Source organism: Macrosteles quadrilineatus, unplaced genomic scaffold (genome assembly GCF_028750875.1).
Source record: "Macrosteles quadrilineatus isolate MER2022 unplaced genomic scaffold, UCM_ALF_1.0 Scaffold_9__3_contigs__length_116548681, whole genome shotgun sequence".
Classification (NCBI taxonomy): domain Eukaryota; kingdom Metazoa; phylum Arthropoda; class Insecta; order Hemiptera; family Cicadellidae; genus Macrosteles; species Macrosteles quadrilineatus.
Window position 1 is genome coordinate 64,595,996 of NW_026542602.1, and position 16,239 is coordinate 64,612,234.

Sequence of the window (16,239 nt, forward strand, 5' to 3'; positions counted from 1 at the left end):
TTAGAGCATGGAGCATAGCTATTACAATACAATACAGCAAGGTAACTTATTTACCCTACGTAGACAGTCTTGAACCGGCCCATCTGCCAGCAGCCATAATGTATGACGTAATAAAGTGATAACAATAAATTGAATGCAAACAGTATCAAGGTGGAATAGTATTTGATGATGTATTATTACATATGAACCGCTAACCTTTTACAAAACTATTATCCCAATATAGAGGAACAAATTTACAAATAACTTATACAAGGAAAAAAATTCTGAGCTTGGATTTGCCGCAGCAGTTTTGACCTAGAAACCCAACTCCCATTCTACATATTTTTCAGCAAAAACCTTTTTAGAAGAGGTGAAACATCGAGTTTAATAAGTTGTGTGCTGCATATAACTATTCCCTTTAGAGTCAGTTGAGATATCTGTTCATTCTAACTCAATGTCACAATGACAAGTGCTTTTAATTCTGCAAAACAAAAAAAAACCATACTGCAAAATTTATAATGGAATCTAGAGGTTTTCAAGGATTTACAACGTATAACAAACAGCTGCTGGCTGAGGTAACAAGTCACTTTCTTACATCTAATTAAAGACACATTATGACTGAACAGTACCATTACATCGACATTTCAAATGTTTAAAATAACATTTTAAATACTCTGTCTGCCTTCCAAAGAAACACTTTACAAACAAGTATAATTCGTCATCTTAAAATCAGACAGTAACAAACATATTTGTACAAAATTCAAAGTGCATTTAATTGTTAGATTGCCATTTTTATGGTCAAATTTTGTTGCAGTACATAGTAAATTTAAATTAGTACATGAATATGGGCATTTTCGCCATTGAAGTGTTGAATAAATAGTTGATCAATGAATAACTGAACCTTTCAAAGGAAAAAAAAACTGTATTACTTATTTTCAGTGGTCATGAAACTTTTAAATTCCTGATGTCCAAAATTTTAAGAAAAGGTGTTTCAACATTTGGGTCTTTTGTTGACAATTTTTTTTTTGGAAAAAGTATTTAGTTCCCAGAGAAGTTAAAATATTGTATATCACATAAAAAATATTTTATCTTCTCTTGAATACAACATTTAAATAATCATAATCCAACGATAACCAGATTTTACAGAATAAACCATGTACTTGCAACAATTCTGCAAAACATACATACTCTAGTTAAACGCACTTTGAAGTTAAGCAACAGTAACAACATTGCTATATAAGTACAGAGCAACTTAGCGAAATTCAGTTCATTCAATTTTTTTCAGCCAGGGATGGGGATCATGGATGTTTACATAAATAAATGTTTGATCTTTGTAATTAGTTAATATAAATTTGAAGGACTAAAGAACAAATCTACAGAAAAATGCTTATCTAACTTGCATACTATTTAGTCGTAAAACAAAACGAAACAAGGCATCACTGTTCAACTGTTCAAATATAATGGTAAAAAGTTAGAGGAAAACTATTGGTTGACAGTTTCAATATTTGCCATGTCTAGACTTCAATCATAATCATCAATTCCACCTCCACAATATGGTTAGAGGAGCTCATGATATCTTGAGATAAACATACAAGAATAAAACAAAAATTAGGCTATATTACTGCCTACGAACATTTTAGAAAGTCATTTGAATAGGTGTTAAATATGTTATTAAAACAAACAGTCTACCTGTAGTTAACTATACCCGTGATAGAAAATTATCTTTTCAGAACTAACCAAAACCCTGTATTTTCTTTTCCAATTATATAATTCTCATTTTAAGATGATGTAACAATAATTCATAGTATCTGATACTATCCGACCATCATTTCATCAAAATCTCTAATTGTTAAAAAAAAAACTCAATCCATGATACCCCCTCTGACTGAAAGGTGCTAATATAATTATACAAAATACAAAACACTATAATAATGGAATAACAATTTAAGCTCGAACAAAGTAGAACTTTAGTTCCACTTCAATTCAACCATTGTTAACTAAAACTATGAAGGTAATTATTATTGTACTGTTAAGTGATGCCGGCTACACAAAACTGGAGTTCTGTATTTTCGTTTTCGCCCTGCAAAATATAATCAGCATCAGAAGAAAGTACACAAGTAATCTTCTCAATGGATTAACTTTCAGTAAATTATATTTTATCTTACCAAGAATCAACTATAGAAAAGCAATCCAAAAATAAAATGACAAGAAATGTTTACTGGCTGTATGGTTTCTATGTTAGAGCAACGAGCATTCAGTGAGAGAATTTAGTCATTCATTAATGGCCAAATAATACAGGGTGATTTGTACTCAGTGTGACAACATTTTTTTGGTGTAAGTACAAAGTAAATGAAGTGTGATGATGCATATCAAATGTTCCAAGTCTAAAAATTAGCTTCCCAAAAAATTATTTTATGTTTTTCAAAAATAACCATGCTTTTAAACTTAATACAGCGATTTCTCAATTACCTGTATATGGATTTGAGTAGATAATGTCATTTTCGTGTTCTACATTAAATTTTGAACAAGAATAATGGAAAATGACGGAGGATCAGTTGTAAAAACTCCATTGTAAATAGATTCAAAGATAAAAATTAAGATGTTTGATAAACATTTTGAAAACAATGGTCTATTGCATTTTTCACACCCTGTATACAAGAAAGTGTCGGACTATGTTAAAAACTGTGCCATTTTATAAGCTTTCCAACCATATGCTACACTATTGAGGTTTATGTCTGCTTATGTAGGTTTTAATGGTTTGAAGACTACAAAGCATGGTGTCTTTAACATTTAAAACATAGAAAGTTGGCATGTATTAAGCAAAAGTTGTATTTTTGTTTTAGCTTGAACAGTAAAAACAGTAAAAAAGTTCCCTGTTTTTTGGTATTCAAACCACAAAAACAAACAAAAAAATATCTAAACCTCAATAGTGTAGCATATGGTTGGAAAGCTTATAAAATGGCGCAGTTTTTAACATATTCCAACATTTTCTTGTATACAGGGTGTGAAAAATGCAATAGACCATTGTTTTTAAAATCTTTGTCAAACATCTTAATTTTTATCTTTGAATCTATTTATAATGGAGTTTTTACAACTGATGCTCCGTCATTTTCCATTACTCTTGTTCAAAATTTAATGTAGAACACAAAAATGGCATTATCTACTCAAATCCATATACAGGTAATTGAGAAATCGCTGTATTAAGTTTAAAAGCATGGTTATTTTTGAAAAACATAAAATATTTTTTTGGGAAGCTAATTTTGAGACTTGGAACATTTGATATGCATCATCACACTTCATTTACTTTGTACTTACACCAAAAAATTTTTGTCACACTGAGTACCAATCACCCTGTATAAATTATCCAAAATGATAATTGAATAGTATTTTGACATCGGCCTATACTGTACTCACAGATGTTTTACAGTTGGGAGGGAGGATCGTGAGAAGTGGTGGCTGACGTGGCCACTGGCCGACTGAGAGGCATGAACGCTGACCCGAGGCTAGGCTTAAACTGACACGCGGTGCTTGGCTTGATGGGACACAGCTCCATCAGGCTCAGATCCAGCATAGGCTTGCGGTTACTGCAAACAAACAGACAATTAGCTGCTACTTGAAGGTTATACTCTTGAATTAGAACAGAAACCGGTATGGATCATGAACATAAACAAATGACATAACTGGCCCGAATCCTATACTAATAACATTAACGTGGTTTTGATAGTTCCATTCAGGTAACTTTAAATAATGTTTACTTTCGGGCCAGTAAGTTAATGATCCATACCGTGTCCGTTCTTGTATTCGTGTTGTGTGTTAAGGATTAAAGAGCACAAGGGCCATAGGTTGTAGGAATTTTTGTCATGAAAGCCGGCTAATCTGAATGGGAAAGAGTTCACTATGGCTCAAGAAATAGAAACTTTACACTACACAAAAGTTGGAATATTTTACCACCATTTTCAACCAAAAAAATATTGAAGTTGTACATAAAGATGTCTCCAGATCCAATTTTCAACCTGACTATTGGACTATCCTATGAAAAATCTATTTTCATATTATAATTTAATTGTGAGCGTGTTTTTCAATAGTGAGAAAGTTTTCCTTCCCTACAATGTTTTTTGTCTTCTAAATAGGTGAACAAACAACTAAAAGAGTGTTCTGAACCACAGAGTTAAGACATCATTTTCATTAGCTAGAAAGAAGGCATATTGATAATATGCAGAACGTGTGCCATACAATTTTTGATACTAACCACAATTAGTTATCCTTTACAAAAATGTCAAAAGTCAAAATTTATTTTATTTGAACATGGATTTCAGCAATAAAAGTATTCTGTCTACCACCAGATATGCTTCATAGGCTATTTTTACCTGACATCTTCTGAGAACTTGAGGCTAACTCGTTCACAGCCATCTGGAGGTTCTCGTGCGAGAAATTTGTTGATTCGAGGAGAAGTTCCCGGTCTACTGTCTTGTTCTGGGGAGGAATCACCACTTCCTACAGACGAAAAATTATCATTTCACACTTAACCTTCATAAATCTACTGAAATTTGATACTTTGTAACTTTACAAATGTTTTGTCCGTAGCATTCCACAACAAAGTAAAGTCACCTAAATTAGTAAGAGATTAAAGATTCTTTACTTTATGGATGGTTCATAACAAAATCAATGACATTGGTAAACACCTTGTAATCGACTATCCTCTATGAGTCGTGTTGCGACCTTATAAAACCAATAAATTGTGATGACCACTCAGGATGGTTTTGTTAACTAACTAAAATATTTTTGTTTTGTTTGGCCGACCAGTAAAAATATGTAGCCTTAGTATATTGTTATTTATTGTTCAATGATTTGTGTAACTAATTATTGTAATTGTTGTAATGTTTAAATGTTATTTGTGCCATTAATGTGTGTTCAATCAGATTTAAAACTAGAGCAATGAAGCTCGGGTTAACCTATGTTATTGTAGCCAATGCATCAATTCTAGAAGAAAAAATTAACAAACATGTCACCTACCTAGTTTCCAAATCAATGTAAAAATCCAAAACAAATTTCATTCAGACTTTAGAAAGTTATATTACCTTGGAAGTCACTTGAAGGACGAGAAGCCAGTTCAAAGTTGCCGACCACTAGAGGTGATCCAGACTCCCGAGAAGGAGGTCCTGTAATGGAAATTACACTTAAATACAAAAGGAACAACCAATTTTGGGAGTGACGCGATAAAATACAAAATCATTATTTAAGCAGATACATGTCACCCACAAAGGTGCTCTCTACCTTAACAACCTACCAGAGCACCAAAAGAGAGAAAACCCAGACTGTTCCAGAAGCACCTGACAATATGGCTTATGGACCGGCCATTCTACTCAGAGGATGAATTCCTAAACAATAAACTACTTTAAAAATAATTTAAAAAACACTAATTGTAATTGCAAATAATTGTAATCATTGTACCTAATGCATGAATGTTCTCTAGGAATATTTCAATCAAGAATTTGTCTATTGTCTAACACGAAAGAGCCTATACCCTTTCTCAGTTGGGGCAAACTACCCTAACCGTAGGGCCAGAACAGAAGAATGGCTGATCTCACAGTAAATCTCATGAGCCACAACCTTGCTGAATGCAACACTTGAAAATAGAAATTTTATGAATAATATGAAAATTAACCAAGATAGGCCTAATGTATTATTAAAAGTATTCACGAGATAAACAATTGTGGGTTTCTCAAATCAGCCAACTTGTGGTGTTGGACTTGGAAGTACTGTATATGCAGTTCATTTTAAAACTTAAAGTTGGCTGTTTAATATTATGTCGAACATAAAATTATTTGTTTTATAATAACTTAGATTACAGTACCTTGATGTTTTCTCAAGTATTTGATCAGACATAATTGAAGATTTTAATAATTCAAGACATTTCCAACTTCAAGTAATGAATTTAGTGAGGCATGACAAATGAGATTTAGAGCGAGTCCAGCCATCATTCCAGTCTACGCTTTGCTCCTGTAACTTGCCTTAACTTAACCTGAAAGATAAAATATAAGCACTCAGCTGGATGAGACAAGAAATCTTGTAAGATGAAAGATAAATTTAAAGACTAACCACTAACCATTGGACTTCAATGGTTTGAAACAACCAGTTGATCATAAATTAAGGTTTTGTGTTACTATACCTGAAGAGTGAGAACTAAAGGCCGGAGTCTGTGTGTTGACTGAGCGAGTGGAGCGGAGTAGATCTGCTAGTGGAGCACGATGACCTTCAGGAGTAGCTTGATGTACAAGCTGCAACTGAAACAAGTTGAGGTCCTTGTTAACAAAGCACACAGGGACTATCATTACTATACTTCTATGTTAAATAAACTTACTTAGACTTAAGACTTCAAAAATATACTAATTCATAATTACCTGTTTAAATTAATTAAGAGGATATGCTCATAGTTATAAAAATAGTATATGTCATCACTAGGGCTTAAAGTGACTCTTTTTGACCCAAACTCAAGTTTCACGATTGAGGTAAAGCTGAGGTCGGATACTAGCGAGGGTCTAAAAGAAACTTTTTAGGGAGTAAAAGAGCTACTTTAGACCTGCAACGCATGTATTAAAAACTGCTGTTTTTGCTACGGTATGACAAAAAAGCTTTTAATCACACTGCAGCAAAACCTGCTATTATCAATACATGCGTAAAGTTGTTTTATTTCCACGCAAGGTCAAGAACAATGTAGTCATTGAAAAAAATCTACTATATAATGCTTGTTCACATAAATAGTTTAGGTTCATAACTTGGAAGTGGAAGTTAAGGGTTTTTTGCATATTTGTATAAACTCACTATGAAATGAAATTGTAACTCCTCTTCCCTTCATACAATCTAAAAAGTACTTTGCAACATAAGCTTCAGGAGGGCAGAAAATTGAATCTAATAAGTTTTCTACAGTTGTATTTTTACGACCACAATTACTCTAATCAGTTAACATTTTTGTTTATACTACTGACTTTTTACAATTGATTTTTGGATACTGAAGCAGTTACCCAACTATAACGAACAGCTGTAACCAATGTTTTATTAACACAATTGCTGCGACCCACCAATGGCAGGCATAGCCCCGGTGCTGCACAGCGTCAAGCAAACCCACTTGGGTTTTAAATATATCAGGCCAGACTAATAGCAAATGCTTCAAATAGAAATTGCGAATGGTGATGTTCTGCTTTACGACACAGAAAACATACTACTATAACCCAGAATGCCAACCGCATGGTAAAAAGCATTAAGTGTTTTGAGAGAGCTTTGCCTGTCAATCGTAGGCAGCGCCACCAACGTTGCTATGCTGAGTGCTTTCTGTGGTTACGAGGAGAGTCGAGACAGTCGAAACACTCACAGATAGCAGCACTGTCTGGAGCTAGCCGGTCCCATTGTATTGCCAATTGGGGGGAGAAAGACGGGACAACAAGTCAATTTCTAAACTTGCCAGAAGAGGATATTACGGTGATATTTACTTCCAGGCTACACCACAATAAAGCACCCAATCCTAGCTAAACGCAGGCATAAATATACTGTAGCGAGCGTGTTAAAAAATTATATAGGCCTAGTTGAATGGGTCAATTGGAGAGAGAGTTCACTTCAGTATAAAATTAGTAATTTACATCAACGCACCCTGATGGGCTTTAATTCAACTATGATTACATTCTAAAACTGGCTAAAAATATTTATTGTTAAAATGTTTTGTTTTGTTTCTCTTTTAAGATATAAACATTTTCATTCATATAGCGGTGTTTTATTTTATGCAGATATCACTATAGAATCTCGTTCTATCTGTAGCCAAATGTTTAACCTTCAGCAAATGCTTCAGCTGATGCTTATGTTTGAAATCCCCACCTTTTCTTCCTCACGCTCCGTGCTCAGAGTGGATGTGGCTCGCAGTACGAGTCGCTCTATCTCCTGGTTGAGCCCTTCTATTGAGCTTCGCATCGGAGCTCTGCTGCGGCCGGGGGGAGAGAACGGTGGAGGCGTGGCTGTCTGAGACCCGTGCTCCGTGGAGCCAATTGGAGCCAGCATCAAACCAAAGGCTGCAGTCCGTTCACGGCTCGACCCCACGCGTTGGAGCCTTAACAGATAAAAAAGATAATCATAAACTTTGAGAGATAGTGGGCCTTTTATATAATATAAACAAATAACACATGATTGTTTTCAACATTGAGATGAAAAGCTTTAATAAATTCAAAATAATAACTGCTGTCTAAAAAGTGTTTTAGTTAGTAATGAGGAAAAGAACATGGATTTAAGACAATTCAATAATAGCATAGAACAACAGGGACGAATTATGTTAATAATACTGATCTATGATGTGAAAAAAACACAAAATTCTTGCCTAAAAATTAAAATACCTTTTCAAAGACACAAAAGATTTTTTTTCTATTTCTATGTTTGGGTACAAAGCACACAGTTTTCTCCTAGTACTATTTAACTGGTAAAAAACTAAGGCTAATTTTACAATGGAAATATTTATCATAGAATTGTGTGGCATTTTCTTATGAAGGACAATATTACTATTTCTAAGAAAATATAAAAACAATTCTTGTATACTTATGACTTATAGTGTGTAACGTAAACCATACACCATTTATAAGATTCCAGTATTGGTCTTGCACTGCATGATTAAAATGCAATGCTAAATGTATCTTAATGGCCTCACATTATGTGTTATGAATGGACGTCAAAATTATATCACCATTGAAAAGTAGCCAACTTGGTAAAACACTTTCACAACAGCAAACCCTGGGAGTGCCAAATTTGCACATCTGTTTTGTTTGGTTCCAATTTAGGTTGTAAGGCTTTGCCAGGTGTACTTGCCTCGTGTTCTACATTATATTGGCAAAAGGGTTACAAATTGCTGTCAAATAAGAAAATCATTTTACTTTTTGGACTAAACTTGGGTTTATTTCATGTTTACACCTAATAAAATTTGTTTGAATTGAAAATTAGTAAAAGTACCTGTGTCTGATGTATTTCTCAAGCTTGTCTTCGTTAGAAGGAGTTTCACAATGGCGATGAGCTTTTCTCGGATCTCCCATAGTTTCTTCAGTCTACAACATTCACTTGTTTTAACATGGAAGTTTTATTCATGGTAAAGAAATATGACGATTAACAGTACATAGCAACTAGATAAAGCATGAATTCATGCTAGAGGTGGATTCATTTTTCTATTGTAGATTAATTGTGGTCTTCTATAGGCCGACAACGCCGACACACCATAGCCTACATTTTGTGCATGTGGTATTTTAAGGAAAATATGAATGATGAGTGAATGATATGATGAGCTGTTGACAGTATTGAACCGGTAACCATTTGATTAGGCCTATGCAAGCAACATCCACTCAACTATCCGGCAATTAGTTAGTGTGATATGATTAAATGCATTTGTTACTGACAGTGACTCCTTAGCTACTCAGTGCTGTTTTGTGTGCCTACCTGAGTTGCTTTGTCGACTTGCAGCAGTCCACTGTACATGTCTCTCGGCCACTGACCCATCAGATAAATAGTGTCCAGGGAAGCAGTTCTTCTGATGGTGCTCAGGTACTCTAGCCTCTTGCTTTTACCTATATCAGTACAACAATAGTCTAATTGTTCTAGAATACAATAGATTATTTGGTTCATTATTAGAGAAAAGCAAAATTAGGGATGAATTGACGATAGTGGCAGATGGCGACCTTTTAGTAGAGAGGTTCAAAGCCTTAACCCTCCAAGTGTCTCTAGTTTTGGTCTTAATGTTCGCCCATTTATTGCGCAATCGCAGGGTTTTATTAAAATGTATCTTAGCAACTTAAAAACAATGTAAAGTATACTGTTTTATATATCATTTTGTTTGGAAAATTATGGCTTCAATGTAACATATAAAACATAACAAAAAAAATTTTCAACAATTTTTGTGGGGTTAACATTTCTCAAAAATTATAAAATAAATGAAAAAAATTTATGTTTGCGCTCAATAAATTGTTATAATTTATAGGTCTACAAATATTTTAAAATAGCCACTTTGTTCAGAATTGTATGAGGATTCCAAAAATATAATAATATAAGGAAGTAGGTTTGCAAATAAATAAGTTATGGGCAAAAAACAGATTTCCGTACATAGCGTTTAGCTAAGAATGCATAGCCTAACCATAGCTAGGAATCTGGCTGATAATTTACACCAATATCACTACCTACTTCTTCAGGATCATCAACCAGCCCTTCAAAATCATTTAAATTTTCTTATAATGCACCACGTATATCACTACTTTTGATTAACCAAGCTGTTTACAAATATGCACGTCAGCTGTCTGCTACAATATTCCGAAACTAAAATGAAAAGCGTATAGAAACAGACATTAGGAGAAAGCTCTGAATCTGCTGAAAAAAACGATACCTAACTCGATCCAGTTCAATCCGATTCAGACAGTCCCAGAGCCGTCGCAGTAAACAGTGTCTGTGAGTCGCAAAAGCGACACATAACACTACAGCGGATGTGTTATGAGTCGCTTTTACGACACATAACACTCGGAGGGTTAATGAGGAAAAAGCTAATAATTTGTAATTTTTTTTATATTTTAAAGAACCTTTCTTGGAATGAAAGGTAGAAAAAAATATGTTTATAAGAGACGGAGAAATAATTAAAATTTTCTTTATTTGGGAGGCGAAGTTAGGACTAACAAGTCCTCTAACACTCCTCTAAAACATAACCTAAAACTATTCATCTTAATAAAAAAAAAATTGAATCTAAATTGACATACTATAAACCTATAAACATGATTAAATGATGAAACGGATTAGGCCTACGGTAACCCTAAATAGAATTATCAACACAATACAAGCCATTAACAATGCATCACACCAGCACCAAAGACTAATGCCTGCTCCTCAAAATAACGGATTTGATCTCTGCCCCAAACCTTACACAGTTTACTCTAGCTTTTATGTGGTCAGGAAGAGAATTTTATATTGGAAACATACCAAGAAAGATTTATAATAAACCGTTGAGTGGTGAATGGGTGTAGATAAAAGATAAAAACCTCTAACAGTGGCACAGGTGAATATGTATTAAAGTAAGCCTATTAAAGTTAAATGAAATTAAATGAACGTTATCAGATAAATATTTTGGAATTGATATGGCACAAGACGGAGGTTGTGGATTCACAAAGTTCGTTTAGCTTCATTTATGAAAGTACGGTAATTTGAAATTGGGTGCAGCATGTTCACACCGTCTTAGGGAAAATATGAATCTAAGTAGCCTAACACAGGAATTTTGTGCTCACTAAAGCCTGCTGGAAACATCAGTAGTCATGTCATTGGTCACCATGTCACGGTTGTTGAAATGAGTCAAAATGAGAGTTTTTACTCACATAATTTTAAAGTTCAGAGGAAGTTACTCTGCAAAATGTTTGATACTGCGAATACCTGTCTAAATTGAAGTGGGAGTGAATCTGTAACTCGTCAGCCCACGGGTGGTGGAGTGGGTTTATACGGGGCCGATTTACCGAATAGACACGGTAGACACGTGCCTAGGGCACGAGGAAATTGGCTTTTTTTGCGGGGCGCCAAGAAATTGGAAAATAAACAAAAAATTGCCGTTGTATTTGCATGATTGTAGTAAACTTCTTATAATCCCTCCCGGCCGTGTAGACATAGTAACTGTCTCCCGCAATTGAGGCAAAATTCTTACTATTTTCCACGGTCGTGTCTAGACATAATTATTGCCTTCCATGTCGCGGCAATATAACATATAATTTCTGATCTTTTCCTGCGGTCATGTGGGCATTATAATTGTTTTGCGCCATCGTGGCATTTTATTGTGTAGAAATCATTATTGTATCTCCCGTGGTCCTGTAGATATCTTAATCATCTCCTATGGTCGTGAAGACATCGTAATTATTGTTTCCTGCGATTGCGGCAAAATTCTTGCTGTTTCTGCGTTCGTGTGGACATTATCATCGCCTTCCGTGATCGTGGCAATATTCTGATCATCCCCCGCGGCTCTGTAGATATCACCAACGTCTTCTGGGACAGCGGAAAATTCTGATAAACCCTCGCGGCCGTGTGTAGACATATTGCCGTCTACCGCGGTCACGGAAACATCACTGTTGTTATTCGTGATGGCAGTAAATTGAAAATTCCAGTTGGATATACAAAATTCATGCATAATTCCCGGTTCAAAAAAACTCAAGCATAATTCACGGATTCCCGGTTTTCCTGGTCGGTGGACACCCTGTATATATATTGCAAAGGGGCGCTACTATTAGTAGTGCCTAGGGCGCTGACAGGGTCAAAAACGGGCCTGGGTTTATGTGTTCTGTGATGTCATTGATGTAAGTTAAGAACAGTAGTGAGCCAAGAACAGATCCTTGAGGAACCCCTCTAGTAGTCTGCTCCCAAGCAGAACATTTGTCACCGACTTTGAACCACTGCTGACATTCAGACAGATAGGACTCAATCCAGTTAGAGCAATAAAACAAGATGGCGAAGATGGTATATGCAGTCGAACGCCTTTAAAAAGTCAAAGCGGGTTAAAATTGTGGCCAATATCATCGTTTTAATCATTTTATCATCAATATTTTCACGTCTCTCAATTTTTCATTGAAAAGGTGCCATAGAAAATATTCCTCAAAGTGTCACACTGAACATTTAACATCCTCATTTCTCTCAACATGATGATGGACTATCAATCCTATACTTTAACTTACTTGTTAGATTCCACGTCTAACCACTGCGAGGTACATAAATACTTCTCTATGGCCCAGCACATGGTAGCCTAGTGAATTAAAACTGTAGCCAATCAAAAATTCAAAGAAGAATAAGCATTTATTTACAAACCACGAGGAGTCGCACACTGTCTTATTGTCCGGTAATTCTAAAACAATAGGAGACGCACATGGTGGAATCGACCAGTACATGACAAAAAGCAGTTACTAGACTGAAATTAGGAGATGAAGGATGGCAAAAAGTATGTCACAGTGTTCCTGGAGTGTGGTGTGTTATACACAGTAAAGGCTGACAATACCGACAATCAATAATTATATAATCTTTACGCCCTGTCATTTAGACAGCTATGCGACCTCTTGCAGGTTAACTTAGTCTGCAGGTTTGATGGGGCGGGGGTATTTGTAAATTTACTGGTTGATTGATAATCAAACGTCTATTTCTGTTGGGACCCAATGCATTTGGTCTCTCATCCTTTTTTTCCTGATTGTGTGAATGTAGCGCTGTAAAATGATAAGTTAGTGGAGGGGGACCTGGACTTTGCGGATGTTGACCTTCGAATACTGGAGTGGAAATCCCATATCCGTAAATGCTGCAGTACTTTGGTGAGTTGAGGATTACTAGTGTTGAGGGGGGAGACCTCTCTGTCGCATAGGGAGACAATTCAATTAGGTACCGGTACCTAATGAAGTTAAATTAACTTTCCAATTTAGATTCAAAGACCCATTGAGTCTAAGACTTTGTCGTGTCATGCCACCAATTTTCTATTTGAGACTTGATGGGTTGTGCAAGAATATTCACAAAAATACAGAATAAAAATCACAAAATCATATTAAATTAGACCAGGCCAATTTAAATCAGCCTTAGCCTTGCACAAATAAAAAAAATTTCCTTGTTTAAAAATAACGTTAGGCCTAGGCTACTTTAAGAACTTTAAGTTAACTAAAAACAAGGGTAGGGGCCTAGGTCTAAAGTTAAAATTGCACTGGGGTTTTCGGGGTTGCTTGGATACAAAACAAGGTTGACATGCAAAAATCTCTGTGATTTGTGATTTCTCTGCTGAGAACACAGTGTCCAGGCTACTACATACATTTTCTCATTGAAGGTTGGTTAAAATTTGCCAACTCAGTACAGTACTGTAACTTACGGTGCCCATAAGCACTGCTTAGGTCTAATTATAAAAATAAGTTGACAAAATGTAAGTTAGGCCTAGGTACAAGACAACTAAACTTTATACACGGAGGATACGCGTCCGGAAACCAGACGTGGAACCGGACGTGGATTAGGCGTAGGGCAGTTTGACGTCACCGGGTTGTGGGGGCCTGGAACGCCATTACCACAACGATACGATGCACACACAGCAGTGTTCGTGGTGTAGTGGATAGAGCGCTCGGCTGATATGCAAGAGGTCCCTGAGTCGAATCCCCATCGGTAATCTTAACTTTTTGTTAAAGATTTTGCTTTGAATTCCATTTCTTCAGCAAGTTTGGTTGGTTAGGTACCGGTATGGTTATGACAGTAACTGCTGGATGCCTAATCCACGTTCGGTTATCGGAATCGTATCCTCAGCGAACTTTATAACCTAGGCCTATGCCTCAGGGATCTGAGCTTGTCTAGAATCTGATAACATGATAGGCCTAGGCCCTGGTCATTTTCATTGGTACATGCAGAATTCAATTAAAAATATCTAAGTAGGGCTTAGTGTGTTTGGTGTCTTTAACTTAGTAGGCTAACTAAATTGAACAGACTAGGCCCTAATTTATATTTAATTTTAAAAATTTGTGAGAAACACATCACTTTGATATTTACAAAATGAAATGTTTATATAATGGTTATGAGTTCCAATACAGCTATTCTATTTGGAAACATATACTAATATTGAAATGTGGCATAAATGCTAAGTGTACAAGCTCACCTCTGTAATTTACGGCCCCGGGGCTTCTAAGTCCAGACAAAGGAGGATCGGGAGAAGTTCTTGATTTCCAAGAAGAAGTAGGAGATAACGTAGGACTATTATTTTGACTTTGTATGAGATTACTGTTCTGTCTAGTTAATGAAGACATCGGCAACGTAGCTTTCATCGGCCCATGTTTAGAAGAAGGGGACGACTTACGCACCCATTGACTACTTTGTCCCGACATCTTGTCATTCACTTCAACTGTGACAGTTTTCAACAAATAACATACTTTCCTGTTTCAATTACATCTTCTAGTAGCAATCGGAAATAACAAATGACCATTTAGAGCTCCCGGTTGAACAAAGGAAAGTTCAAATCGACTAACATACTAAAATCTGACACAAAGGGACCTGAGTTCTTTGTTGACTTGACAATCCCTGACCCTGTCCACCACTCGTAGTACTACACTCACACTCACTACAACGCTAGCAAACAACACACACAAGTCAGTAAAGTAATACACTCACAATCGATTCTATCGAATATTCTGCCCGATGAATGGCCATTTACTTAATGTAATTATTCAACCCTACCAACACATTAGAGTAATCTTTTTATGGTATCTCTTGATATTTGACTAAATGCACCTTACATATTTCGTTTGTTACATGCAATCGTTTTATATGAATCTGCATTTTGATATAATATAGTTTTATAAGGACGTTACCAATACCTATGATTTTTTATATGTGATTTGTAGATTACTAAGGAAGCCTAGGATAATAATAATATTTCGAAATTCATTATAAGTTAGTATTGAAAGGTCGCATTCGATTGTCGAACTGTCAAACTAATAACAGCTGATTCGTGCACGTCATCAATGTCGTCTGCAAGTTTTCCCGCGAAAACAGGAGAATTTGAATTGTTATAGAAAGAAACAGAGGTAGGGTATGCAAATTTGTATCCATCGGTATTATTGTTAGAATTTGTGAGTAGTTTGAGGTTTTTATGAGGTTAATCTTAATTTTAATGAAACAAAAAGTGTTGAATAGCTAATTTTCTTACTTCTACAGATCAGATAACAATGTTTTAAAATTGGGAGGTGTTGAGAGTATATATAATCTTGTAAATAGTCAGATTATTTTATAATATAAAATAATAGTAATATAATAATATAAATATCAATCTCTATTAATTCAATAGGGTTTTCTCTGTTACACCCCTTTTTTAGCTGTCCTAATTAACTGATTTTCACTTTGGAGGTGTCATTTGAAAGCTTAAGATCCATAAAACCTACGTACCTAAAACAAAAGATAACAAAACGTTAAATTCCGTAATGGCTTTGCCCCCCTTTTGTTTAAATTATTTACGGAAAGTAAATAAAAGAGACGTCTTATAACACTTAAAACATATATTTACGCTTATACTGTTACCATTGTACTATGGGTATTAATAGTCAAAGCTGTTACTCACAAGACGGTAAATATACAAAAAATACCCCCGCCGCAGCAAACCTGCAGACTAAGCGAATTTCCATTTGACTGATTGGATTTACACTGAAATGTCTACTTAAAAATATAACATTTATTCCCGATTTAAATAGAATTAGTTTAACAAGTACTTATGTTTGCTGCATCAGG

General features: G+C 35.3%; 1 protein-coding gene across 1 annotated transcript; it reads right to left on the reverse strand.

Moving 5' to 3' along the window:
* Positions 1-1,191: 1,191 nt before the first annotated feature.
* LOC129003214 (protein FAM117B-like) lies at positions 1,192-15,033 on the reverse strand. Its single transcript, XM_054431501.1, has 9 exons — positions 14,618-15,033; positions 9,439-9,566; positions 8,962-9,053; positions 7,846-8,074; positions 6,149-6,263; positions 5,058-5,138; positions 4,347-4,473; positions 3,394-3,563; positions 1,192-2,059 (listed from the first exon to the last, which is right to left on the reverse strand). The coding sequence occupies exons 1-8, from the start codon at positions 14,841-14,843 to the stop codon at positions 3,401-3,403; spliced, it is 1,161 nt and encodes a 386-aa protein (XP_054287476.1). The 5' UTR covers positions 14,844-15,033; the 3' UTR covers positions 1,192-2,059; positions 3,394-3,400.
* Between the last annotated feature and the right edge of the window lie 1,206 nt (positions 15,034-16,239).